This window comes from Bipolaris sorokiniana (assembly GCF_000338995.1).
Source record: "Bipolaris sorokiniana ND90Pr unplaced genomic scaffold COCSAscaffold_8, whole genome shotgun sequence".
Lineage (NCBI taxonomy): Eukaryota > Fungi > Ascomycota > Dothideomycetes > Pleosporales > Pleosporaceae > Bipolaris > Bipolaris sorokiniana.
The window spans coordinates 1,052,918-1,077,626 of NW_006911902.1; the positions used below are offsets into that span (position 1 = coordinate 1,052,918).

At 51.5% G+C, this 24,709-nt stretch overlaps 9 protein-coding genes across 9 annotated transcripts; 4 read left to right on the forward strand and 5 right to left on the reverse strand.

The window, feature by feature from the left end:
• Nucleotides 1-24: 24 nt before the first annotated feature.
• Nucleotides 25-2,498, reverse strand: COCSADRAFT_37512 (uncharacterized protein). The gene has a single exon (XM_007702250.1). It carries the CDS (start codon nucleotides 2,358-2,360, stop codon nucleotides 234-236), a length of 2,127 nt encoding a protein of 708 aa, XP_007700440.1. The 5' UTR covers nucleotides 2,361-2,498; the 3' UTR covers nucleotides 25-233.
• An 88-nt stretch (nucleotides 2,499-2,586) lies between these two features.
• On the reverse strand, nucleotides 2,587-5,933 carry COCSADRAFT_37513 (uncharacterized protein). Its single transcript, XM_007702251.1, has 2 exons — nucleotides 3,442-5,933; nucleotides 2,587-3,389 (listed from the first exon to the last, which is right to left on the reverse strand). Exons 1-2 carry the CDS (start codon nucleotides 5,464-5,466, stop codon nucleotides 3,051-3,053), a joined length of 2,364 nt encoding a protein of 787 aa, XP_007700441.1. The 5' UTR covers nucleotides 5,467-5,933; the 3' UTR covers nucleotides 2,587-3,050.
• Nucleotides 5,905-6,570, forward strand: COCSADRAFT_27078 (uncharacterized protein; the record flags this gene model as incomplete). Its single annotated transcript, XM_007702152.1, has 1 exon — nucleotides 5,905-6,570. One exon carries the CDS (start codon nucleotides 5,905-5,907, stop codon nucleotides 6,568-6,570), a length of 666 nt encoding a protein of 221 aa, XP_007700342.1.
• Nucleotides 6,571-8,672: 2,102 nt separating this feature from the next.
• Nucleotides 8,673-9,467, forward strand: COCSADRAFT_27079 (uncharacterized protein; the record flags this gene model as incomplete). The annotated part of the gene is made up of 4 exons (XM_007702153.1): nucleotides 8,673-8,751; nucleotides 8,848-9,094; nucleotides 9,233-9,365; nucleotides 9,411-9,467. 4 exons carry the CDS (start codon nucleotides 8,673-8,675, stop codon nucleotides 9,465-9,467), a joined length of 516 nt encoding a protein of 171 aa, XP_007700343.1.
• Nucleotides 9,468-10,972: 1,505 nt separating this feature from the next.
• Nucleotides 10,973-11,383, reverse strand: COCSADRAFT_90624 (uncharacterized protein; the record flags this gene model as incomplete). Its single annotated transcript, XM_007702588.1, has 1 exon — nucleotides 10,973-11,383. A coding segment is annotated over one exon (411 nt), but the record flags the coding sequence as incomplete, so codon positions are not given.
• A 2,234-nt stretch (nucleotides 11,384-13,617) lies between these two features.
• Nucleotides 13,618-15,898, reverse strand: COCSADRAFT_37514 (uncharacterized protein). Its single transcript, XM_007702252.1, has 6 exons — nucleotides 15,195-15,898; nucleotides 15,014-15,138; nucleotides 14,735-14,960; nucleotides 14,619-14,681; nucleotides 14,463-14,568; nucleotides 13,618-14,413 (listed from the first exon to the last, which is right to left on the reverse strand). Exons 1-6 carry the CDS (start codon nucleotides 15,559-15,561, stop codon nucleotides 14,092-14,094), a joined length of 1,209 nt encoding a protein of 402 aa, XP_007700442.1. The 5' UTR covers nucleotides 15,562-15,898; the 3' UTR covers nucleotides 13,618-14,091.
• A 429-nt stretch (nucleotides 15,899-16,327) lies between these two features.
• Nucleotides 16,328-17,597, reverse strand: COCSADRAFT_37515 (uncharacterized protein). Its single transcript, XM_007702253.1, has 7 exons — nucleotides 17,472-17,597; nucleotides 17,400-17,417; nucleotides 17,330-17,342; nucleotides 17,194-17,276; nucleotides 16,948-17,145; nucleotides 16,810-16,895; nucleotides 16,328-16,711 (listed from the first exon to the last, which is right to left on the reverse strand). The coding sequence occupies exons 1-7, from the start codon at nucleotides 17,517-17,519 to the stop codon at nucleotides 16,669-16,671; spliced, it is 489 nt and encodes a 162-aa protein (XP_007700443.1). The 5' UTR covers nucleotides 17,520-17,597; the 3' UTR covers nucleotides 16,328-16,668.
• Nucleotides 17,598-18,088: 491 nt separating this feature from the next.
• On the forward strand, nucleotides 18,089-22,318 carry COCSADRAFT_331334 (uncharacterized protein). The gene is made up of 3 exons (XM_007702589.1): nucleotides 18,089-21,042; nucleotides 21,090-21,952; nucleotides 22,006-22,318. Exons 1-3 carry the CDS (start codon nucleotides 18,198-18,200, stop codon nucleotides 22,117-22,119), a joined length of 3,822 nt encoding a protein of 1,273 aa, XP_007700779.1. The 5' UTR covers nucleotides 18,089-18,197; the 3' UTR covers nucleotides 22,120-22,318.
• A 1,153-nt stretch (nucleotides 22,319-23,471) lies between these two features.
• Nucleotides 23,472-24,669, forward strand: COCSADRAFT_172011 (uncharacterized protein; the record flags this gene model as incomplete). Its single annotated transcript, XM_007702590.1, has 4 exons — nucleotides 23,472-23,561; nucleotides 23,686-23,808; nucleotides 23,967-24,144; nucleotides 24,290-24,669. 4 exons carry the CDS (start codon nucleotides 23,472-23,474, stop codon nucleotides 24,667-24,669), a joined length of 771 nt encoding a protein of 256 aa, XP_007700780.1.
• Nucleotides 24,670-24,709: the final 40 nt, after the last annotated feature.

Here is a 24,709-nt window from a genome sequence, read left to right on the forward strand (position 1 = left end):
ACATCAAGAAATATCATTCAAATATACCACTCAAATCTACAACTCAAAGTGTGATGAAAAAAAGATATGCAGATAGAATTTGCTATGAAGAGAAAAAGAATATATGCCACCCTAAACGCCCCGTTCATGCATTCATAACTTCATTTACCCTCCAACCCACCCAGTTCTTTCACACAAACAGTAAAAAGAAAGGAGAAATCTAAACGAGAACGGCAATAAACTATGCCCCAGCATCACCCCGCAACATCCCCAACCCTAACCCACCTCTCCTCCAAAGCCAGCACAACCAACTCCTTGACACTCTCCAGACTCTCCTCTCTACCCAGCGCAACAGGACATAGTAACTCACTGACTCGCTTGAGTACTTTGTACAGTCTCGCTGCTTTCTTTTCGATTTTAGAGGCAACATCTTCGGTATCAGAGGAGGAGGGATTGGGCTTGAGGAGGAACTGGTGGGCAGGGATGGTGTTATGGGGTGCAGCGGAGGAAGAAGAGAGGTGGTTGAGGAGTTTGTGCAGGAGGAAATGGAGCCAGAGGAGGTTTGTTTTGGGGTGGAAGGAGCGCCATGGTGATTCCACTTTCTCGTCTGCATCATTCCCTTGGTCGTTTTCTTGGTCAAACCGGATGTGTGTGTTTTGTCGGGGTGCGGAGTCGCTTTCATCTTGGTGTTCGTCGCTGCTCTCTTGAATGGGGGGTTGGAATGCCATTGGGTCTCCGAAGACGGTTGCGCCGCGCATGTAGCGGTAGATTTCGTATTGGTACTCTTCGCTTGCGTCGCCGTCGAAGATGGCGGGGTCCTTGTCGAGATCTAGGTATGCGACTTCGGCTTCTTCGTTGTCGGTGTGGCTTGCGGATGTTGAGCTGGAGACGTGGGATAGACTCGATAGTCTGCGCGACGATGCAGGCGATACTGGCGCAGCAACAACGTCTGCGCGCGAAAGTGTGTAATCAATCACTGTAGTATCAAGTCCTGTGAACCGCAATTTGCGACGCAGAGGATCCTTGATGCTGGGCTGCGATACGTCGTCCCCTGTCCGATTGGACCGCACGCAGATATTGCCCAAATGCAGGTCGCGATGCTCAAAGCGACATGCTTCTTCTGCTTTGCCGACGCTGATGGCTACGCCCCAAAAGACATCCCAGACCTCCCAGATGGAGGCTAAATGGCCTGCCTCCATCATTTTCTCACAGTCGGTACCTGCGTCTTGCATTTCCACCACGGCCCAGAGTTGATTTTCTTCGTAGCTAGATTTCTTACTGGGGTCCGGAAATTCGCTTTTCTTGCCACGAGGGCGCGATTTATTCCACTCTTTCCACGCATCGTTGAAGGACGCCGAGGGTCGGCCTTGTACGATAGTCAAATCGCGGAAGACAGTGAACCCGGGAATATGAGTGAGATTTTGGAGAAGCTTGACTTCTGATAAAACATCATCGACTAAGGATTTGAACTGATCATCTTCGTCTCGCTGTGCTGTTTCCTTTTCTATTTGCGCTTCAAGGTCTCGTACAGCGCGGCCGTGGAGTTGGCATGGGAGAGGAACAGTGGGTGGTGTCTTGAGCGCCACCACCTTCAGAACAGACTCTTCTTTGACGCCATTGGCTGATGACGTCGAGGATAGGCGATACACTTCTGAGAAGGAAGCTTCTGCAATTTTGGAAACTTCAAAGTGGGGCTCCAGCTCGTCTGCCCAGTCCTGAAATGCGATAATCTTCTTCCTGTCGCTGAGAGCTAGTAATGGGGAGGCGTGAATGGAATAGAGGTCATCGGGTTCAGGTGTTGGTTCTGGGGTGGGCAGTTGAGGAACCGGGGTTGGTATGGCACGCTTCTTCTCCTTCTTCGGTCTTGGTGCGGCTGCTACCGGACAGGTTGTGGGATCCGAGGCATTCATGTTGCGGTCGCTAAGCACTTTTCTCGGCTTCCTGGGTTTCTGCAGCATCTTCTGGTTTTCCTCATCTTCTGCAGCATCGATCGCTAGTGTCTTCATACTCTGTTCCAGTACATGCTCTAGCGGGGCAATATTCTCCTTGGTAACATCAACATCCTGGCCGGCCTTGGCTTCTTTCTGTGATTTTGTTATCTTCTTCGTCGTAGTTTTCTCCTCCTTTGCACTTTGCCTCTTGTCAATCTGCAAATCCTCAAACGCCCTCTCCAATACTGAAGCTTCATCTGGTGCTTGCAACGTGCTTCCCTCTGCTTTCGCCGCTTCCAACAACTGCTCCCGCCAATCACTTGTTGCGCTGCTGTCTGCATTTTGGCTTTTCACTTTTCTGGGTGCGACTTCCTTCTCGGGCGACAACAACTTCGTGAACGCATTACGTTCGCCGTTTCTTTTCTTCCCGTATACGACTTTTGGAGGCATTTTGAGCGAATGAACAAGGGGTGTCGAGAGTGGTGGGTGAGGTGAGGCTCTGGTTTGACGTGTGCAAGGGTACTATTGAACGGAAAGTCTAAGCGAGCTAGTTGGCCTGACAACGATGGACCCCTGTCATGCCGTAGCCCTACCCTATCCCAAGAACACCGTCTCCACTCCACACGTGAATTGACAACTGGTTTCGTTCTCAAGAGTTCACATAAAATACTCATTAGGCATGGGGAATCCAAAAATTAACATTAAGAGCGAGCGGATACCACGTACCTCTCGGCATCTTTCAACGCTATAACAAACAAACACTCATCGCAAATTGAGCGCTCAAACCGTGTACCTGTACATAAGAGCCCAGTCTTCCCTTCCCTGGACTGTAGAACCGGATTACATAAAGATAGGTGTGCAGAAGAAGCTTGCCCAAAAGACCGGCAGACGGACAGGTGCACGTATGATAAGATGGAAATGCTGACACAAGGAAATTGAGCTAGTCGTTCTCGTACAATGCAAGGAAAAATGGTCAAGACAATTTACAGCCAAGTGAATATGGTAATTGGTAAGTAGTGTGTGTGTGTGGTAGGTTGGAGGTGGTAGTAGTAGTAGTTGTGATATTAGGACACGTCGAATCGCAGAGAGGGCCCCAGGTAGGGGTTTGATGCTCAGTATCACAGGAGTTAATAATGGAGCTTAGTTGTCTCCACTGTCGACTTCAGCTGGCTGTGGTTCAGCCTCTTCTCTTAGCACAGGTTGCGGCACTACTCCCAGACTCTTGCGCTTATTTTTCCTCTCTGTCTCAGCGTCTTTCTTGACGCCGTTGGTTTCTGAAGTCGCCGTAGTAGGACTGGCGTTGGCAGCCTTTTTGTTAGGGGCGACGCTCGTAAAACTGCCGGAAAGCTTTGAAGTGGTATCATTGTTCTCAGACTTATCGGCAAAGTCTTTCCACTTGCGCCAACCGTCGAAGTCGATCAGAGCCTGCATGCAGCCCCATTCCTTGACTTTTCGTTCAAGCCAGACAAAGTTTACGGGCTAAAGGAGATGTTAGCAAGACTCTATCGTCAAGAGAGGCGGATCAGCTTACCTTTGTCAAGAAATCATTGCAGCCAGCAGCCAAAGCCTCGTGCCTGTCACTTTGCAGCGAACTGGCCGTGAGTGCGACAATAATGACTGGACTCTTGAACATTCCCTTGTCGCCTAGCTTGTCGTCCTCTCTTAGCTCGTCTTGGCCTTTGCCGTCGTTTCCAAGCCGAGTGTTGGGTGCTTCGCTGCTGCCACTGCTAAAGACACCAATACCGTTGACACGCTCCAGCCGCCTAATCTCTTTTGTTGCTTCGAGACCGTTCATGACGGGCAGTTGGATGTCCATGAGCACCAAGTGAAATCCACCAGCTTTCCATTTAGTGACTGCCTCTTTTCCGTTCATTGCGCGTTGCCAACGAACCTTTAAGCGTTGCATGAAGGCACCCAGGACACGCAAGTTAATAATATTGTCTTCGACAATTAAGACATTGATAGGGGGCACAGATCCGTCCAGCAGTCCAGCAGATAGGGCTGGCGGCTCTACTGGGGCCTTTCTCCGCTTCTTCTTGGTGTTGAGTTGCGGTGATGAGATGCGCGGGGTGGGTGGAGTCGATGTCTGAAGCGTTTGCTGGTGAGGCGTAGGATCGACGGGCACAGGAGGTGTGGGTATTGGGTTATTCGAGGCCGCCGAGTTCTTCGCTTCGGACGCTGACGAGTCGTGCCGTGGACGGGTTGCGGGGCGGATAGAGGTGGCAGAAGAGGGGATACCGCCGCCCAGGGTGGTAGGAGAGGCGGTGTGTGTTCTGTTGTACTTGGGACGATGTGGATGCATGGGCCCGCGCCGTGTGCCGCCGGGAGATGGCAGGTTAGGTAGCTGTCCGGTGTTTAGGACGGACATGGAGTGGAGGTGGGGCACGGGGATACGGTTGTCGTGAGGATGCTGCAGGCTGGCACTCATGTTGGCTGGCGAGGGGGTGATGGCTGACATGGGGGGGAAGTACTCGGTCTGTTGGTGGATGCCGTCTTCATGATGGTAATAGGGAGGCACGCGGGGCGATGGCTTGGGGGTGCGTCGCGAGGGCACGTCGATGATGAGGGCCTCGTGGACCGTCTGACCGCCGGGGAAGTAGGCGTCGATGGTGTGACACATGTCCTCCTCGGGCCCCAGGGTGCGTTCGCCTGCGCGTTGGCTATCGCGGGGCACAATGCGCAGGGTAACGTCTGGCGCGTCGAAGCTCCTGCCCAGCGAGTTTGCATACTTTTTGAGGATCATGTCGCGCACGTCGTCGACCAGGTCGTCCTCTCTGATCTGGACGAGCGTGGCCGAGGCATTGGGCCGCTTGACCCAGATCTTGCGGTGCAGCATGCCGGGGGTGCGGGCTGTAGACGGCGGCGCGCCAGCGTGGTTGATGGCCGTGGGTGGGCCTAAGGGCGTGGCGGCCGGGGAGGAGTCAGGGCCGAGCAAGTTGGTAGTTAGACGACCATCGGCGGCAGAGGCGGTGGTGATGGCGGAGTGGTGGTGGGCGAGGGTGGGCGATGAGGGGAGCGACGTGGTTGTCGCTGTGGTTGCGGGGACAGACGAGGGAGTTGAAGAAAGCGAGTCGGGCAGGGCAGGGCGGTCGAGCTCGGCAGGCGGCGCTCCGGGGTGGACGGGCGTGGGAGCCTCGAGCGTGACCTGGGGGCAGACAATGGGCACGTCGGCGGAGGGCTTGCGGGCGTCGTGGGAGCTGCTGGGCGCAGTGCTGGCTTGGGTGCAGCTCGACCGCCCGTCTCTCGACGTATTGATGCTGCCGGTGCTTGCTTCTGCGTCGGCCTGACTCTCGGTCGCCGCTCTGCCCACCACCATCGACTCGTCGTCGTCGTCGACATGCGCCCCCGACCGCAACGCCTTGGATGCCGCCGGCTCCGCCAACTTTGGCAGCGACACGCTCTTGCGCAACGGGCTGCTCAGCGGTGGTGGCGGCGCGTGGCCATGCCGGTCGCTGCCCGCCGACGATGCTATCGAGCGTGCTCTCGTTGACGCCTCGCTGTTGCGGCGCGAGAACTTGGACCGCGCCTTTTGCAGCCGTGTCTTGATGTTGCTCATGACGGCAACGAGCCCGAATCGGCCAGCATGCAGTCGTGGGAAGCGCTCAACGGCCGTGGTGCGCGGCGGTGATGGCCAATTTATCAAAGTGAATTGCGAGCGAGGGCAGAAGTCACCCCGTCGTCCTGTCCGCGGCTCTGGCTCTGGCTCTTTGGTGCGCCACAGAGCCAAGGGGCGATGGGGGACGAGCTTAGTCTGGGATGCGCCGGATGCCCGCGCTGCATGTGCTCATGGACCGTGGCTGGCGGGGAGCGTGCACAGAATAACAGCGTGTGGATGTGTGTGTGTGTGTGGATGTGTGTGTGTGTGTGTGGATGTGGATGTAAGGAAACGACAAAATTAAAAAGGAGTGGACGGGCACAAGCCAGAGGGTTATCAGACGGCGCCAAAACAAAGTACGTTGTGTTGTGCTTCTGCGAGCCCAGTCAGTTGTATGACATGTCCAATCTCCAGCGCTTGGACCGGGCGGAGGATAGAAGAGCATGGGCGAGGGAGAGAGCATCCTCATCCATCGCCAACTCCCGCCCTTATGCCATTGTCCCCTCCACCCATCCCGCCGCCTGCATCTACGCTGCATGCGCAATGCGTCATTTGCATATTGCCGCGCGAGTCCAGAGCCAGACCTGCAGCATACGCCCGTTTCATTCACCATGGCCTATTCCCTGGTCCGTCTCACTTGATGGCAGTGACATGATGGCCCAACGTCACAATCACAGGCCATCCTGGTGGAACCCCCTCGCCAACTCATCCACGCCCAATCTTACCTCTTTCTTTGCAATACCCATTCGCTCCCCACACACTGCGCCTAGTGTCTCTCTAGCCAGCATACCCATCGTCGATTCTCCCTACAAACCGCCACCCACAACCCGTCCGCTAGCTCCAAGCAGTATCACAGCCAAAACTTGGAATCCTGCTCAAACCCGGTCGACATGCGCCACAATGCCTGAAATAAAATCACAACCGCTAATTGGTTGCCATGTGCAATCGATGCCGATTGCTCTTGACCTAACACCAGGGCACATGCTCACACCTAGTCTCGTCTGTAGTCTCCGCCATCTGTTCCCAATGCGGACCTCTCCGATCCCTATTCTATTGGTGGGCTGACATGCAGTTCTCTAAGCAATCTGTTTGGTTGCAAACATCTCTGGCTCTCATTCGCTCGACTACATTATCTTATTACTGCTATTGTTGACAAAATGCGTAGTGACTCTGGGAGAACAGACAACATCAAGTCCAAGTGTACTAACAATCGCAAAGGTGAACATGTAGTCAGCACAGCGCCACCAGGCTGGTTGGAGAATGGCTGCCCAGTCGCTTAGCCTCCTTGACAAGCACTAGTGGCTGCAGAGACGCCTTGCCAACAACCTCACTCCTCTCGCAACACAAGACACCTCTCAACCACCAAACACGTGTATCGAGTCACTGCAGCTGCAACTTTTGCTACTAACCATACAATTTGTTACTGTGTAATTGCCAACTCAATAGCACTACCAGCAAGTCTGTCCTAATGTCTTCCAATTCTCAGCTTTCCAGTCCAATGTTCCTCCATCTTTACGGTCGGGCTCCCTCACGATTAAGGTTCGGCCCGAACACACTAGCCAGTTTCACAAGGACCAGCTGCTGAGGCTGAACCTAGTTTCAATTCAGATTGGGTCGTTGACTCAGACGGTGTGATTACTTACACCAATTCATTCAGGGGAAACGACATTCGAGATGTCGGCATTCGATTGTAAGAGGGCGTGTTTCTCAGACTTGTCTCACACTGCATCCTATATGGATTCAACAGCCTATTGCTTCGTCCATGGCAATACTCTCTGCTCCGATAGGGTTTCTATTATCCGTACTCTAAGCGAGTAATTCTAAATTGATAAGTTCAAGATAATACTAACACGTTTTGCCACTTCTGATATTTCATCAGAAATCCATCCGCTATCATTCAGGCGAGAAACTTCTGTTATTTTCGTCATTTTCCTCATGTGATATCATCCGACGAACACTGAAAATCACGAGTGCATGTGTTGCACTCCTCACAACGCTTTTAGATGCACTTGGAATATAGAGCTATTGATATACGCTGAACAGCTCAAGCGCGATCCTTGAATTGGATGCCTTTAGCGTGGTTTACATATGGTACCAATACTGTCTACAGGGCATTTGATTACATTGAGTATAAATTGATTGCAGCACATCACTCGCACTCTCTATCTAGCAAGTATTTGTCTATTAATTCATAGAGGACAACACTACAATGTCCCATCTTGGGCCTCGAGAATTCGACAGCATAGCATGTACTCAGTAAATGAACAGAACAGACACTCACAAACCACAAGTGACTTCTCACTACGCGCACTAGCACCGTATTGCCGCATCCACCCTCCGCCCATTAGAGAATCTACACATAACATATCATTAGGTATTACTCCCAGATACCGCCCATTAAGAGCCTTAGTTATGCGGTCTCGTAAATATATTTACAGTATTACATATTTGAGCTAACAGAACCTGTACAGCCGTTTGATTGGCATCGGACGTCACTAGCTGTTACTCATTTGAATGTGATCTGATTGGTCTCTGCAATGACACTACGCCTACCTCCTATTCGACAGCTGTCAGAAATGACACCCCATCTGGCAACGGCTCTCTTGTATCAAGCAATAGCCTACCACAAAAATTGCTGAAAATGCGATTGCTAGGTACTCCTTGACTCCAGTGTTTAGAAACAAACTGAGAAGCTAGACATTGGAAAGCTAAACACTCATCAGCTCCACAGATTATCCACCTTATATGTTTGCGTCTGGTAGTGCTATCTAGTTACAAATATCTGGCATGGTCGGATCAGGGCTCTGCGGGCAGGGCAGGGTAGCCCGCCGCCGCCCACTGGCATCACCAACCAGACAGCTACCAACAAGCATCTTTAGGAAGCGCAGTGGCTTAGAGCGCACTAGTGTAGAATTTGCAATACTCAGTATAAGCAGAAGTCACTGTCTGGGTGGCGGTGGCTTCCGGCCTCAAACTAGCGCATATAAACAAGAGCCAGGCTGTCCAGATGCCACTCCACCTTCTTCCTCATCACACGATCGCTGCATGCGTGGAATGGCCAGTTTATCCACTTCCGCATCTTCACCCTCGCGACGCCGTCGTACCCTGGGCCTTTGGCCATTCTTATAACGAATGCATGGAAGTTTGTAATCCTCCGAAGATATCTTATGGAGGGCAAGGTGGAGTTACGAATGATGAGCATGAACATCATGGATTCGGGCTTGGTGAAGATTTCCAAGCAATACAGTGAGTGATAACGACACTGTATCTGACTATCCAATACTGAAATACCTACCTATCAGACTTCCTAATCGACATGAAATTCGTTGACTACATCATCAGCGTTGAATACCACCCGTAAATTTCTCAACGGAGTTCTAACATCATCGAGCTCCTTGCGGCGAACCGTCACTGGACAAATGAGCAAGCAGAACCAATCTAGAAGGCGATTGCTACGAATCACACTTTTCCAGCAACCACATTTTTCCAGCAACTACAGCAATCAGCCACTATCGCTCGCCAGCGGACCTGTGAGGCAACTGCATCCAATCAAGAGCTCTGGAGGTAATGACTACGCCTTTGACAACTTGTATGTGTCCAAAAGATGCTCTCCGACTCCTTCTTTTACCCTGTAGCTGTCTCGTGGGTTCAAAATTTACATGGCCCATCCACTTCTGTCGCTAGTAAGCGATACTAATCGGATTAATACTAATTAGAATCGTCGTAGGGTTCACGCCATCACATTTCTTGGAGATCTTCGAGGGAAGCAAGAGAAGTACAAACAACTCAACGATATACTTTGCAAGAAGACCGGATTCACTTCCTGCTATCCCATATCTTTCCAGACCTACACTGGGAAGGTAGAACTTTGTCTGTACGTACACCTTGCCAACCTACACCGATAGGCGGTGGCTAACTACAATAGCTCTAAATTGGCCACACTGAGACCACTGCGTTCCTGAATCATGGTTTTCTGGATTTCTGCCTGAAACCGGTTTTCATCCATTTGCACAAGCTCCTACAAGACAAATACCCAGAGCTTTTGGAGGATTCTGAGGAAGAAAGTACATATCTATAACCCGCTTGTAAAGTTCTTCTCCACTTTACTTTCACGAACAAACACGAGTCTGCCACTGCTCCCATTGCCAGTGGGCGATACCAATCGGAGTCATTACAGGGAGCAATCGCCAGAGCACTCTACAATCTACAACATGCTATCACTCATTAAAGTACTTGGCGAGAAGATTGGACTGTTATTCTACTATCCCGTCTCCTCCCTTCCAACGCTGGGGATGTAGATTTACTCGTCGCAGACGTGCTCTATGACCTGAGCACTAGCGCAAAGAGGGCGACAAAGACGAAGACGAAGCTATTTTTGAACTAGCCAGTCACGTACATGGAGGTCAAGAAGTCATTCGAAGACGCCTTGGCGGATATCCTGTACTTATCCCAGCTGCTCAGCAGCTCAACCAAATCCATCATTGTACTACTACTGTTGTTTCTAATCCTTTCCCGGTTCCGGGATTGTGCGGTAGCGCGCGGCATCATCCAGCCGCCCCAATGCAAGCTCATGTTTTTTCGTATCACATTTCCAGTTGCTATCATCTGTAAGTTATGCTTTGTATTCCGCTACAACTTACTTAACTCAACCCATAGCTAGTCAATCACTATCATAGCTCCAAGCTTCGTTAGTATATAGAGTATAGGGGAGGGGGGCACATCCAACATCTCGATGAATCAACCAGTCGGCAGTTGTCGGTTGTTGGCGATACCCATCAGCCACTATCGACAGGCAGAGACATCACATTCATATCTATCAGAATCATTGGGCTGGCAGTGGCTAGGGCACACTGTAGCTATCGGACACTACCTCCGCAGTGACACTAGCTGGGTACTTTGATACAAGTCGTCTTTTTTTCCCCTAGTTGCTACTACCACACGACTATACTGCTAAACTTGTATCGCATGTAGCTCAACTAGGTAGTGACTCAATAGAGTACTGTAGATCTAGGGCTCATAGGTATGTATTTCTTGGGTGTGGTTCTTCTATCAAGAACGTTGAACCTATATGTATCAATCTTTTGGCCGGTCGACAACTGCCGCCTGTGCGCGACGGCAATAGGATAGCTCACAGAGAAAGCTACACCAATCAATCATTTTCGCTCGTGATCGTGCGATGTCCTTCCTACGATAAGTCTTATGTTCAACAGCTCCATCTCAGGTTATCCTCGGAATTTACAGCATCAGGGATACGATCAATGCATTTTCCTTCGGACGGATTGGAGGCGACCTGAGGCACTTGCAGGCAATCCCAACAATTCAAGTATTACAGGTAGCTGCGGCCAGAGTCGGATGGGATAGGACACAGTATGTATTTCTATTGTTTCAAGCCTATAAAGCAGTTGGTTCATGCGGTTTATCTTCAAATGGCCAGGCTTGGATCTATTCCCTTCCAATCTAGTAATTTTTACCAGCCAGATTGTCTTGAAATCGCAGCGCATGAGCAATCTCCGGACATTGCTCGAGCATGTATATAGATTCCATAGGGCTTATAGACAGACTGAGCAGCCCGGAGATTCTTGGCTTGATATTGTGCCTCCTCGTCCATATCTTCGAAATTATCAGGATGTGGGATGGGCTTCACGCCTTCTGGTATTGGCCCTTCAAACTTGGTGAATGAAGGATGGCGTGCTTGAAGGAAGAGTGGGGAGACATTAGCCGCTTGCCAGTCGATGATGTTGAGGACTTTTGTCGGTTGAAAAGGGTCAACGAAGATGTTATCAGTATGCAGGTCGGAATGCCATAGAGTTGGCTTTAAGAGTTTGACGTCGTTGGGCAGAACATGGGTTGCGACTTTGAGATAATCCTGGAGGACTTGGATCTTCAGCTCTCTGTCTGGACGGTATTGGTTAGGACCACTGAATAGCCCTTGCTGACCAGGATACGATGAGAACTTCTCAATGCGCGCTGGCTCTCGGGCGGCGCGGGAATGGGCATGTTCGTCAAATGAAGGCTCTGTCGTCTATCAGCCTAGGACGAGCATGATAAGATGATAAAAGAACTTACATGGCCCTCGATTTACTTCGACGGAGTCTCTCCCTTTGTCGAAGAACGACCTGTTTGTTGTGGGTCTGATTACGAATGCTTCTCCTTTGTCTATCAAGTCGATGGAATCAAGAAATTGACTTGGACTCGGGCTAGGTAGGTCCTTTGCACAATACAAGCTCCCGTACATGGAAAGATCAGCAGAAGCAAAGACTTTCTCGTACCTAACTAGGGTCCTAGAAATCTCAAGTCGTTCCTTCCAAGACATGTTGTGCCACATCTTGCGCAATTCCATCCCTGTACAGCGTTCCATCAGAACGTATTCTGCTTTAACAGGATTATCTATGGAGGAACTCCAGCCATATACTTAGGGCGCTGGGACGTCAAGGACATTTCGAACCTATAGCATACTCTTGTATCAGTAATTATCAGATATATCAAGTAAAGGAGCCCATACGTAATCCATAGTAGCAACTTCATTAGCCGTCGTAAGTGCGGCCTTTCAGCATTTGGGGTTGGGATTCTAGCGATCAATTCTCGACCGTCATCCATTGTAAGCAGGAAAACCTTGCTGAAGTTTCCTTCCGGTAGTCTATCAACCTGGACGCAAGAGCGAGCCCCAATTGCTTGCGCTGAGACTTGGAGAAGTCCTGGTACGTCGAACTCAATGTAACGGCGGGAAAGCTGATACTTCTAATTCTAGAGCCATCGACCGCCATTGTATTTGTAAAACTGCTCCACCTGACAGTAGTGAATAACGTCGACATCGTGCGAAGTCGTTGTGTACTGCTGGGAATGCAGCGATGTGGGCGAAGTTGGTCGACGATATTTACGGAGCTTTCGAAGGAACCAATTCATTTGCAGAGAGCTTAAAGTTTTATTCAAGGTAGAAGCTCGACGAAGAGCAGTTATGGTAGTACGGAGTGGCATGTCGGATGCGATTGCAGTGTCAACTGCGATGGAGGCGGTAGAGCACTTCGCAGGGTAAGATAATATCGAGTTGTACTACTAGCGCGCGCGTGTAGGTTGCTAAGTATGTACGTAGTAGTAGTTGGCGATGAACGCATGGCCAAGGATGTCACTTCCTGCTACGTGCCGAACAAAATACTAATAGTTTTTGTTGTCGCAAATTTCTCCTATGAACACTACCACAAGCGTAGTGAAACATATAAGCGACTTTCATCACCAACCTACCAGGTAATGGAACTTGGCTGAGTGATATTTAGCTCAAACAGTAATTTTCAGATACTGCTTGCGCAAAGACAGAGCCTTATAATAACACTAACTAGCAAGAATGAATCATTTACAAAGCCACGTGATTCCATTCACCACCAACCCAAGACACTGTGCGTCAAGTCCACACCTACACTCCTAAAACACGCGATATTGTGCATTCACCCTCGCACCAATGTGCACCCACATTTCCCCCTGCACAGTCCTTTCCAGCCCTGTATTTCCTCCCTGCTTCTCAACTTGTTCCCATCCGCATCAAGCCCATCCATCCATCTATCTCATAGAAGATTCACTTCTAGAATCACCCCAAGCCCAACACACCCTTCAGCATCACTATAAGTTAAAATCTCTTATCAAATACCTACTTGACACAACACATTTAGCCAAGATGTCCACTCCCCCAACCCTATCCTCGTCTTCCACACCCACCCCCTCACCCCGCTGCCCCTCGTGCACCTCCCTCTTAACCTCACACCCCTCAACCTACGAACTCCGCACCTGCGATACGTGTTTCGTGCGACTTCGCTGCACAGAGTCGCTCTGGGGCAGCACGAGCAGCGGTGAGATTACATTTTTCCCGCGGGTGTTAGATGATGAGGATTCCCATACAGACGATAGGGAAAGTGAGAGTGGTAGTGATGGAGAGGTGAAGGAGGAAGAGATGGAGAGGGACATAGAAGAGGAGAAGAAAAGGGGGTTGTTTGCGTGGGTTGTTGGACGGAGGTGAGATGAGGGGAGGGTTGATAGAAAGAAAAAGTTTAAGATGAGGAAAAATAAGTCCTTACCTTCTTGTGAATGTCTGGACTTTGGTTGCTTTTCTTCTTAGATGAAAGTCTTGAGATATAATTGTGTTTACGGATTTTAAAATAATGTCAGAAGAATATGGTTATTTCCATTTAGAACAAAGCTTCTACGGATTGTCCCCCTGGTGACGTATGTGTGATGTTGCTCCCCTTTCATGATTGAGAAAAGATGAGAGAGACATGATAGTTATGATGATGATGATGGGAGCTTAAAGCTCTCGCATACCTGTCCCCCCCTTCCTGAATATACGCCTGTTTCCTTGCAACTTTTCGATGGATACGAGCTGTTTGCTGATAAGCTCGTATATGGGACTTTTGAGACAAGTCCGGTGGGATGGAGGTTATAGTCCTTGTACCCACTTTCCACTCTCGCGTGACATGCTCTTCTTGTAGATATTCTTGAGCTTGAAAAAGCACACGTTGAGTTGTCTTTTCCCTTTCCCCTCTTAGCATGCTGAGTGTCTTTCCAATTCCCTCCTGGCACGCCCTCTTCTGTACCTCTGATCTAAAAGTCCTTGAAACTCTCTTCCCACCTATCACTCAGTTCCTTGGTGTATGGTTCTCTGTGTTCCGACTCTGGCTCATACTCGTCAAAATTCCGCGTGTCAGCTGGACCCCGTAGGTGTGGTACTATAGGACCTTGGGTTTCGCGGTTATATATTTTCTGCCAGTCAATGTCTTTAAACCACTCATGGTCCTTGACACGTTGAGCACCACCAGCGACATTTCCCAGACGCTTAGAGGTGTCGACAGTGCAGAGGCCGGAAATGAGATCCCGTGCAGTCGGTGACATTGCAGATGGAAAGCGGACGCGTCCTTCTACAATTCTACAAAAGATTAGCACAAACGTCATGTCTCCTGTGTTTTGAAACATACTGTTCGTAGATCTTCATAGGATTCTGATCCCAGAAGGGCGGTTGCCCAACGAGGAATTCGTACACAAGGATGCCAAACGCCCACCAATCGACTGCTGTGCCATGGCCTGATATTCCGTCAGTGGGGTACCAACAGCATGTGTGGTGCAGATCGTACCTGTATTACGAATGACCTCGGGGGCCAGGTACTCGGGAGTACCACAGAGCGTATACGTCTCTCCTAGGCGAGCTGTCAGTCTCCACTCCCCACATGCGACCGATGACGTAACGTACTGTTGTCCACCTTTTTCGCAAACCCAAAATCTACCAATTTGAGATGACCCTCTGCGTCTATGAGGATGTTCTCTGGTTTCAGATCACGATATGCCACGCCCTCGCGCTCGTGCAGAAACTCTAATATCAGCACAATCTCGGCTGCGTAAAACTGCGAAGTGGGCTCGTTGAAGCGCCGTGCTCTTCGTAGATAACTGAAGACTTCGCCGCCAGGGCAGTAGTCGAGCTGGTTTAATTGTTAGTGATTGCCAACTCTTATTCGTATGTGCGACTACATACTACCATGTAGAGCGAATCGAGCGACTGGAAGCTGGCGACCATGGTTGTTATGAAGGGGTGGCCGGCGACCTTTGCGAGGACATTGCGCTCGTTCCGGACGTGCTCGACTTGCTTAAGACGGATGACTGAGACGAGGCGGTCAGCGGCAGCGCAGTAGTCACTTGTTGCGGGGCGTGCATACCGTCCACCTTGCGTAGAATCTTCAAAGCAAAAACCTTGTTCTCGTCGCCGGGCTTTGCGTCCTTGAGTCGCACGAGCCAGACGCGCGCAAAGGTGCCAGTTCCGAGCGTCTTGATGAGCTCAAAGTCTTCCTCTCGCAGCACCTTTGACGAGTGGCCGACGGGCTTCTTCTGGGGGTCAATGTCGATTTCCTCGGGGGTGAGGGTGTGCTTCTGGGCCTCCCACTGCGCCAACTGCTGTTTCTCCTGTTCGCGCGGCTTGTCCATGGCCGAGTCGGTACGGTCGTGCAGGGGGCCGGAATGGGGCGGTTCTTTCTTGTCGCGATGGTGGTGCAGCGGGTGGAGCATGTTTTTGAAGGCAGTCGCCATGGCGATGGGGGGGGAGCTAGCTCTTGGCCGCAGTGGGCGAGGAAGCCAGGAGCGAGGGATAAGGGAATTAGGGAGCGGAGAGGCGGGTTCCGTTCTTGTGGCAGGGCTCAGTAGCAGAGGCACCACATGGCAGACACGGGCAGTCGGCGACGGGTCAATGGCAGTGTTTGCGTGGGTGGCGGGCAATCGGGGCAGGAAGAGTGAATGGAGGGCGGGCCTGGGGTTAGGCAGAGCAGCCAGGCAGGTGGCAGAGCACAATCATGGGCCTTCCTTGGTGGGCGCTGGAGAGAGATGGAGTGGGATAGGATGGGCACGAGGAAGCGGGCGCGGGCGCGACAGGAGGATAGCGGGGGTCCAGGACGAGGCGCATTGCTGCAAAAGATGACGCACCGGGCGTGGGGAACATGCAACACTCGCCGGCCGAACCCTGGCGGGCTGGCGGGCTCTGCGAATAGCGAATACACGCCCTGCCCTACCCTGTCCTGCGAGCGTAAGTAAGCCGGCCCGCTGTGGTCCATTCGTCTTGACCGCTTGCAGTGTCCCTTTGTTCACCCCAGGCCACGCTACCCGACGGCCCTGGCCTGGTTGCTGTGCCCAACTACTGTACTTGTGTATATGCACCATATGTAAGTAGAGTATGCTTTGGCAACAACAGCCGCCGAGGGGTAACAGTAGGCGGCATCCGGGCCTGGCTGGCAGCTGATGTCTTGCGGCTTACAGTAAGCCACCCTGAATCATCCGACATGCATGTGCATGAACCACGGTACGCTGCAAATAACGGCTCGTCGCATTTACACTAAACTCGACAAACTCCGCGCCTGACGCTGCTCTCGGCGTGCTTGCCGGCCTTCAAATTGATACCGCTACTTCACATGCAGGGCTCTACCCGCCCCAACTGCCGCCATGCACAAATGCCTATATATAACTCTGACCAAAAGCTCTCTTTCTTGCCCAGGCCGCGTAAATCGCCTTAAAAGTGCCTGTGTGGCCTGCACCGACTCTTGACCTGCGCCAGTTCCCGACCCCAAACGCCAATGTGTTGCAGGCTCAATCGAGTATTTCTACACCATGTAGTCGTACAATACAAATAATCCTTTCCTTGTCCGCTCAGCCACTTGCCCGTGTATTGAGAATGAGGGCAACAATCAGTCTAGTCGAGTCAGCACATGAACAATCGTGCAGTCTGCATAGCGCCGTCGTTGTTGCGCGCGCGGACCACGTTGGCGTGTTCTGGGTTGGGAGACGTACCCGTAAAGACCCAAGACTTCTGCGAAAATGAGAATGAGCACCATGCCGACAAAGATTCGCGATTGGCTCATAAAGGAGCGCACGCCCTGTTGCAGTTAGCCTTTCTCTTTTCTATCATCTCTTAACGACTGGACATACAGCGTCGCCCACAATTCCGATGGCGTATCCGGCAGCCAGACCCGACAGACCAACTGACAATCCGGCAGCCATGTGCATGAATCCAGCATACAGCGAGTACGTGTTGTTGGGCGGGGGCTTGATGTCGCTGGCGATGAGGACGGATATGACGAGTGAGTAGACGGCCAAGATACCCGACATGACAATGGGGATGAGCGACTGGCCAAGTTAGATGGAGCTTTGTGTGAGCGGCGCAGGGCGGCACACCTTCATGATCAGGTCTGGCCTGTATGTTCCGATGCCAGCAATGCCGATGCCAGCTTTGGCGGTGCCATAGGCAGCTCCGGCGCCTGCTTCGATTAGTTCCTGTGCAGCTTGACTACGCGTCCTGGGGGTAACATACATCCAAAGATCATCTGGGCAGGGTTAGCATATTAGTTCGCCAGCTGTAACGGGGAAGAGGAGCTACTCACTGCAAACGCGATTCCGCTCTGCATGGCTGTTAGCTATGAAGTCATGACACGGACGCGGCCGGGGGCACTCACCATGCCAAAGAAAGGCGCGAAGCTTGGGGCGAGCTCGTTGGAAGACATGGTGCCTGTGATGCTCGCGACAGAGGGGGATGGATGGGGGTTTGTGTGGGCGTGGGTCGTGGTGGTGGAGGCGTCGTCGGAGACAGCTGGGATGCGGCCAGGCGGTTGGTGAGGAGGGCTCTGGATGCCAAGCGCATGCCGATCCAACACCTGCACCACCGCCATTCTCCCCAACGTCGCGAGCTGCAAGGAAAGCCGGCCAGCGCCCCCCTCCCCCCTCAGCCAACGCTACCCCATAGTCGACCTGCAACCCCCATCCTGCCCGCGCCACACCCACTCGCCAGCTGCCGCCGTTTTTATCCTCACCACGGGCTCCTCGCACCCGCTGCCTCCCCCTCCCCCCTCGCTGGGCGGCTTGTTCCCTCAACTGCCGGAGCGGTGGCCCTGTTGACCCTTCTCTGCAACACCCCGCCGCCCTGCCCACGCCCACGCCCGCCCTCGCTCGCCAGCACGCCCTCATTCAAGTGAAAAACAACAAGCGTGACTCGCCGCTGTGCCCGCAAGTCGCCTCGACTCGTGCGCCCCCCCTCGTGCCGGCTTTGCTGCCCCGGCCACGCCGCCGAATCCCTTGTATCAAAAACCCTCGTCCACGTCCACCGCCCGCCCACGTCCACCGCCTCGCCTCAGCAGCGCTGCGAATGCTCGCGACAGGCTAGATCCGCTGTGGACCGAAGAGATATGGCCGACTACGGCAATCAGCAGCGGCCGGACTATGCGCGCGGCCAAAACCATGGCCAGCCCTCAGGCGCAAGGGAAACCGCCTTCACAAACATCTTCGGCGCCAGCCCGTCCATGGCCGGCCGCTCCCAAACCATGACGTCGCAGTCGCACAGGAACATCCCCGACCGCGCTGCCACCATGTCCAGCCAGACGGCCGACATGATGCAGCGCGCCCCGCCAATTCGCCAGCCCGTCAACGGCTACGATCGTCGTCCTCACCCACAGTATGATCAGCGCACGGGACCAAGTCTCGGAGAGCAGCGCCCCATAGATCCACCGAATGCTTATAATCGCCCTATGCCAAACGGCTACGGTCAGCACCCGCGATATCCTGACGGGCAACAGCAACAGCAGCAGCAGCAGCAGCAGCGCCAGCCGCAGCCTCAGTACCTGCCGCAGCCCCTTCGTCCTGAGCGCCAGCCATACGGCCAGCCCCAGCGCTTCGACTCCCGCATCTCTCCTCCTGGCCAGCCCCCTTACAACAAGCCCATTCCCAATCGCTTCCCTGGCGGTCCAGGACCTGCAATGAATTCGGACCCTTACCGTTCACAATCGCTTGCCTTGAACCCGCGACCACAGTTCAACCCTGGTGGGCCATCCCATCCGTCCCCCGCAAACACGTTCCGTCAGCAGCCTTATATGAACCACATGGCCAGGACCACAGCACAAGGACGCGTGGTGCCAGAACGGCCCGATGAGCGGACAATGTCCATGACCTCGTACACAAGGGATCCCGAACATACACAGACAATGAGCGGCAGAATTATACCAAGTCGAAGGCGAGAATCTGGTGAATCTGAAATGTCAAGTGGACCGCACGGCCACCCCCAACACCCAACCATGGGACTGCCGCCCAATCCTCGGAGTGTGAGCCAAGGAAGCATGCCGAATCAATCGCGCTCAATGTCCATGGCATCCACAATTGCGCCTCCTTCAGAGCGTACCAGCACTATGACGTCCATTAGCTCTCGCCCGGACTCGTCCCAAACACTCGGAAGCAACTCCAGCAACAACAGGACTTCCAACCAGTCCATGACTTCGCTCGCTCCCTCGCAACAAGTACCTGCTGCTCAGCGACGGGCACCTTTGGTCTACCCTGCCCTGCTATCTCGCGTTGCCGATACCTTCCAAGATCGAGTGGTTCTTTCTGAAAAGGAAAAAGATGGCCTTGTTTACAAGAGTGCTTTTACGGGTGCAGATGCGGTTGATCTCATCTCTTTCATTATCAAAACTACCGACCGTAATCTAGCGCTCCTGTTGGGCCGGTCACTTGACGCGCAAAAGTTCTTCCACGATGTTACGTACGCGCACCGCTTGCGAGATTCGACAAACGAGATATACCAGTTCCGTGAGACCATGGTGGAGGACAAGTCTGAAATCAACGGAGTCTTCACTCTGTTGACCGAGTGCTACTCTCCCACATGTACACGTGACCGTCTGTGCTACTCAATTGCATGCCCACGCCGTCTGGAGCAGCAAGCCCGTCTCAACATGCGCATCCAACCCGGTCTCAAGCACGAGGAATCTAGAGCAAGTTTGCACGAGGAAAAAGACCAAGAAGAGCAGAAGCTGTGGATCAACACCGTACCAAAGGAGATTTCGGACAGTGTGTCGGAGAAGGAGCAAAAGCGACAAGAGGTTATTTCCGAGCTCATGTACACTGAGCGCGATTTCGTCAAGGATCTCGAGTACCTCAGAGACTTTTGGATGAAGCCCTTGCGCAACCCCGCGACATCACCAATTCCCGAGCACCGCCGAGAAAAGTTTGTCCGTACCGTCTTTTCCAATTGCCAAGAGGTCTATATGGTCAATTCCCGCATGGCCGAGCAACTTACTAGACGCCAGCAAAAGGAGGCTGTTGTCCGAAATATCGGAGACATCTTCCTAGAATTCGTACCTCATTTTGCGCCATTCATCAAGTACGGTGCTAACCAGCTCTTCGGTAAGTACGAGTTTGAGCATGAAAAACGCACCAACACAGCCTTTGCCAAATTCGTCGACGAAGTCGAGAGGATGAAAGAATCAAGAAAGCTGGAGCTTAACGGTTACCTTACTAAGCCAACCACGAGGCTGGCCAGATATCCGCTGCTTTTGGAGAACATTGTCAAGTACACCGCGGACGACAACCCGGACAAAGAAGATATCCCCAAGGTGATTAGCATCATCAAAGACACGCTATCAAAGGTCAACATCGAGTCCGGCAAGGCAGAAAACCACTTCAACCTTATGCAGCTCAACAAGGATCTCAAGTTCAGGCCTGGCGAGTTTGTCGATTTGAAGTTGACGGACGAGAATCGACAGTTGGTATTCAAGGGCACGTTAAAGAAGACGCCGACCGAGGCTACTGGCGACATTACCTGCTACCTCTTCGACCATGCTGTTCTGTTGGTACGTGCGAAGACTGTAAACAAGCGTGAGGAGCAAAAGGTCTACAAGAAACCAATACCTCTGGAACTTTTGGTCATTACGCAAATGGAAGAAGTCAACCCCAAGCTGGGCATTGCAAAGAGGCCTTCAGCAAACTTGATTGCTGGCAAGGCCATTGCTGCGGCAACCCCAAAGAACAACGATCCCAAGCAGCAAGGCTATCCCATTACCTTTAAACATCTTGGAAAGGGTGGATATGAATTGACTCTCTTTGCGAGCACGCCAATCTCCCAGCAAAAATGGATGGAGCACATTGATTCACAGCAGCGAAGTCTGAGGGAACGCAGCAATATCTTCACCAAGACTATTGTCCACGAGGGTCCCTTCTCTCTTAACTCTCCTACTACTATTCGGGTTACCTGCGCTGTTCCTCTGGGTGAGTACATTTCAAATTTGACCAAGTCAAATACTAACACGATGCAGATGGTGGTCGCAAACTGGCCCTTGGAACGGATAATGGTGTATTTGTTGTGGAGCGCAAGCCAAAGGATGCTTCGATACGTCCTCGTCGTGTACTAGACTGCAAGGGCGTCACCCAGATCGAAGTTCTCGAGCAACATGCCATTGTGCTGGTCTTGGCCGACAAAACTCTATACTCTTACTCGACCGATGCCCTGGAGCCAGACGAGTCACAAGCCATGGCCAAGCGTCCCCGAAAGATTTGTCATGCCAACTTCTTCAAGGCTGGCATTTGCTTGGGTCAACAATTAGTCGCTGCGGTCAAGACGTCGGCGCTGTCGACTACAATCAAGGTATACGAACCCAAGGAGCAAATGGGCAACAAGAACAAGAAGTCTGGTTTCGCAAAGATGATGTTATCCACGGGTGGCGCCGATCAACTCAAGCCTTACAAGGAATTTTACATTCCTACGGAGTCGACATCCATTCATTTCTTGCGTTCCAAGCTCTGCGTTGGTTGTGCACGTGGATTTGAAGTCGTCAGTCTGGAAACACTCGAAACGCAGTCACTTCTTGACCAGGCGGACACATCTCTCGACTTTGTTGTGCGGAAGGAGAACATCAAGCCAATTCACATTGAGCGCATGGCAAGCGAGTTCCTGTTGTGCTACACGGACTACTCATTCTTTGTCAACCGCAATGGCTGGCGAGCACGACCAGACTGGAAGATCACCTGGGAGGGTACACCGCAAGCCTTTGCCATCTTCAACCCATATATCCTTGCTTTCGAGCCTAGCTTTATTGAGATTCGGCATATGGAGAGTGGTGGCCTTGTGCATATCATCACTGGGAAGAACATTAGGTGGCTACATACATCAACAAGAGAGGTACGTCATTTCGATGCATGGATGGCTGCGGAAATAAAAACTAACAAATCCAGATCCTATACTCATACGAGGATGAATTCGGCACCGATGTCATTGCCAGCCTCGACTTTTGGCAAACCGGAAACGCAAAGCAGTCACTCGACGTCCCACGTTCCGAAAAGAGCTAGACGCAACGATATAATCAGTAAAAGAAATTCAGCGTCAAGTCTCTGTTCTCTTACACACGAGTACCAAATGAAGCGGTGGCAGACGTTTACGCAGTTCATCTGCGCTGTAACCGGCGCCACTACATTCAATCAAGGCTACTCCGCAGTCTCGAGCATGAAACCCAGAGAGAGAAAGAGAAAAAAAGGAGAAATCGAGCCAGGCAAAGCATGACACTGTTGCCTCGGTCGAGCCGCGGATCGGTGATGGCAATGGAAGGGGAGGGGGTCAGCGGAGGATGGGGGAGGAGGTTCACTTCATTCTTACTACTCTTCCTTTACAACACTTTTGTCCCTTTTTTTCTCTTGTCGAAGGAAAGAGAAAGAGAGAGAGAGAGGCAAAGAGACCATTTGTATCATATTAGACTAAGAGGGGACTGTGCTTGAAGCCTTTTTTTCGCTCTTTTTTTTTGGAAATAAAGACATCCATTGCCGGTTTGTGGAAGCAGGGAAAGTAGCGAAGTGGGAAGGGTAGGAGGGTAATTTTTCTTAAGAAAAAAGGGTAGTTGAGGATCGAACGCAGCTTTAATTTGAAGAAGCGATTCAGCGAACTTTTCTGTTCTTTATTTTTGCGATATCTCTTTTTTCTTGGTGGTGGTTCGTTTTCTTGAGCTGTAGTAGTAAAGGCGGGTTGAGCAGGGATCGGGTGAGGAAGATTTATCATTGGCTCCGGAGATTTTTTTCTGCTTACACCGTTGGCGATATGGATTGGCAACGGCTTTTTTTGTTCGTTCTTGTTTCGATATCGGCCCGATACCCACTGCTTTTATTTCGGTTTCACACATAACAAAGCGGGGGCATGGAAGGGGGGGGCCTTCACAAAACGAGTCGAAATATTTGCACATAAATTCGATTGTCTGGTTTTGTTTGTTCAAGTCAGATCGTGTGGTTGTATATTCTAGTTCAAAGGGAAAATTATCATCACTACAATAAGTACCGATTTTCCTAGGAGGGAAACGAGGTGTGAAAGCCGCAGTTACCGCAATAAGTAGTGTGACCTTGAGCTACGTGTTCTACGAAGCGTGTCACCCACACGTCCTTGTCTCCACACCCACTCACCCACCCATGTCGCCACGAATCCCAGCCCCGTCCATTTAACACTCTTCTGAGTTAGACGAAAAAACCCGTCCTAGGTTTCAGACAGCGGACATGACTTTCGCCACGCTATTACGCGGGGTCATCGCCGTTTTCCCCCAAGTCAACCGTGTCTGGAGTTGTTGCTGTGTCACGGCTCGCATACTCGGCATTGACACAAGTATACCTCGGGTTGTGTACACGCAGAGATCAAAGAAAGAGATAGGGAAGACTAGGGAATTATGGCTCCTCCAGGTATTTTGTGGGTCTCGTCACGGATCACACATCCGGAGAGGCTTTCGGTGGATAAGTTTTCAGATTGGTATGAGAATGTATGGTTTTTTCCTTGTCTTATTACTCACTTTCCCGTTTTCTTTGGGCAAAGTTGAATTGCTTGAGAAGAGTTGGGATAATGAACAGTGGGACTAAGAAGCTAACGCTGAGTGTGTTGTCTAGGACCATATCAAAGATGTCCTCGAATTGCCTGGTGCTGTAGCCGCAGTGAGGTACCAAGCTGCGGAGCGGCCGGTAAAGGATGGAGGGGAGGAAAAGACGTATAGCAGAGAGATGCCTTGGTTGGTGAGTTCATTTCATTCTTATCCAAATTGATATTTTTTGGTTCCACTTTCTGTGTTACACACGAAAATATAGAAAGCAGCCATATGACATGTTCCTCATGCAGAACATGAAATGAAGATCCTTTTTATCTTTGGAGATTTGGTGTTAAGTAATCATAGGTCGTATACGAACTTCCAGATATGGTGGGCTTTCGCGAATCGGACGGCTTCAAGGACATCGCTCAACGCAATCCACCGAGCCAAGAGCAAATTGAGACTATCTACGTGAATGCACAGTTTGCTATTCGGTTCTGTGAGGAAGTGCAGCGTTTTGAGGGGGAGAAGGCTAAGGAGAATGGTATGTTTTCTTTCAGTCTCATCTCATCTCATCCCATCTCACGTGAGAATAATAATAATAATAATAATTGGGACATTCTATTCCCATTGCAACTTCAGTTCTGGAGGTATGAAGAGAAGAATACGATTCTAAGTTTACAATTTAGGCCCCGCAAAATTCATAATTTCAGGCGCTCTCGAGCCCCCTTCCGACACCGCTTCCACAGCCGATTTCGACAGATGGTATCGCGAAGAACATATCCCTCTGTTCTCTCGCATGCCAGGCTTCATCCGCTCGCGGCGCTACGAGGTCAAGACCGCGTACACGCTCAACCAGCTCCAGCCCTCGGATGATATGGAGAAAGTGCCAAAATATTACGCGTTGCATGAATTCGGGGGTGAGGCACTGCCGTGGAAGCAAATTGAGGAGAGCGTGGATACCGAGTGGGCAAAGAAGGTAATGGGCACTGTGCAGAAGGCAGAGGTGGGGTGGTATAAGGTTAAGAGGGTTTATCCTGAAAGTGAGTGGGGGAGTATCGGGAACTGAGTATGATGATATACCAATCCCAATACGAAATGAAGAGCTC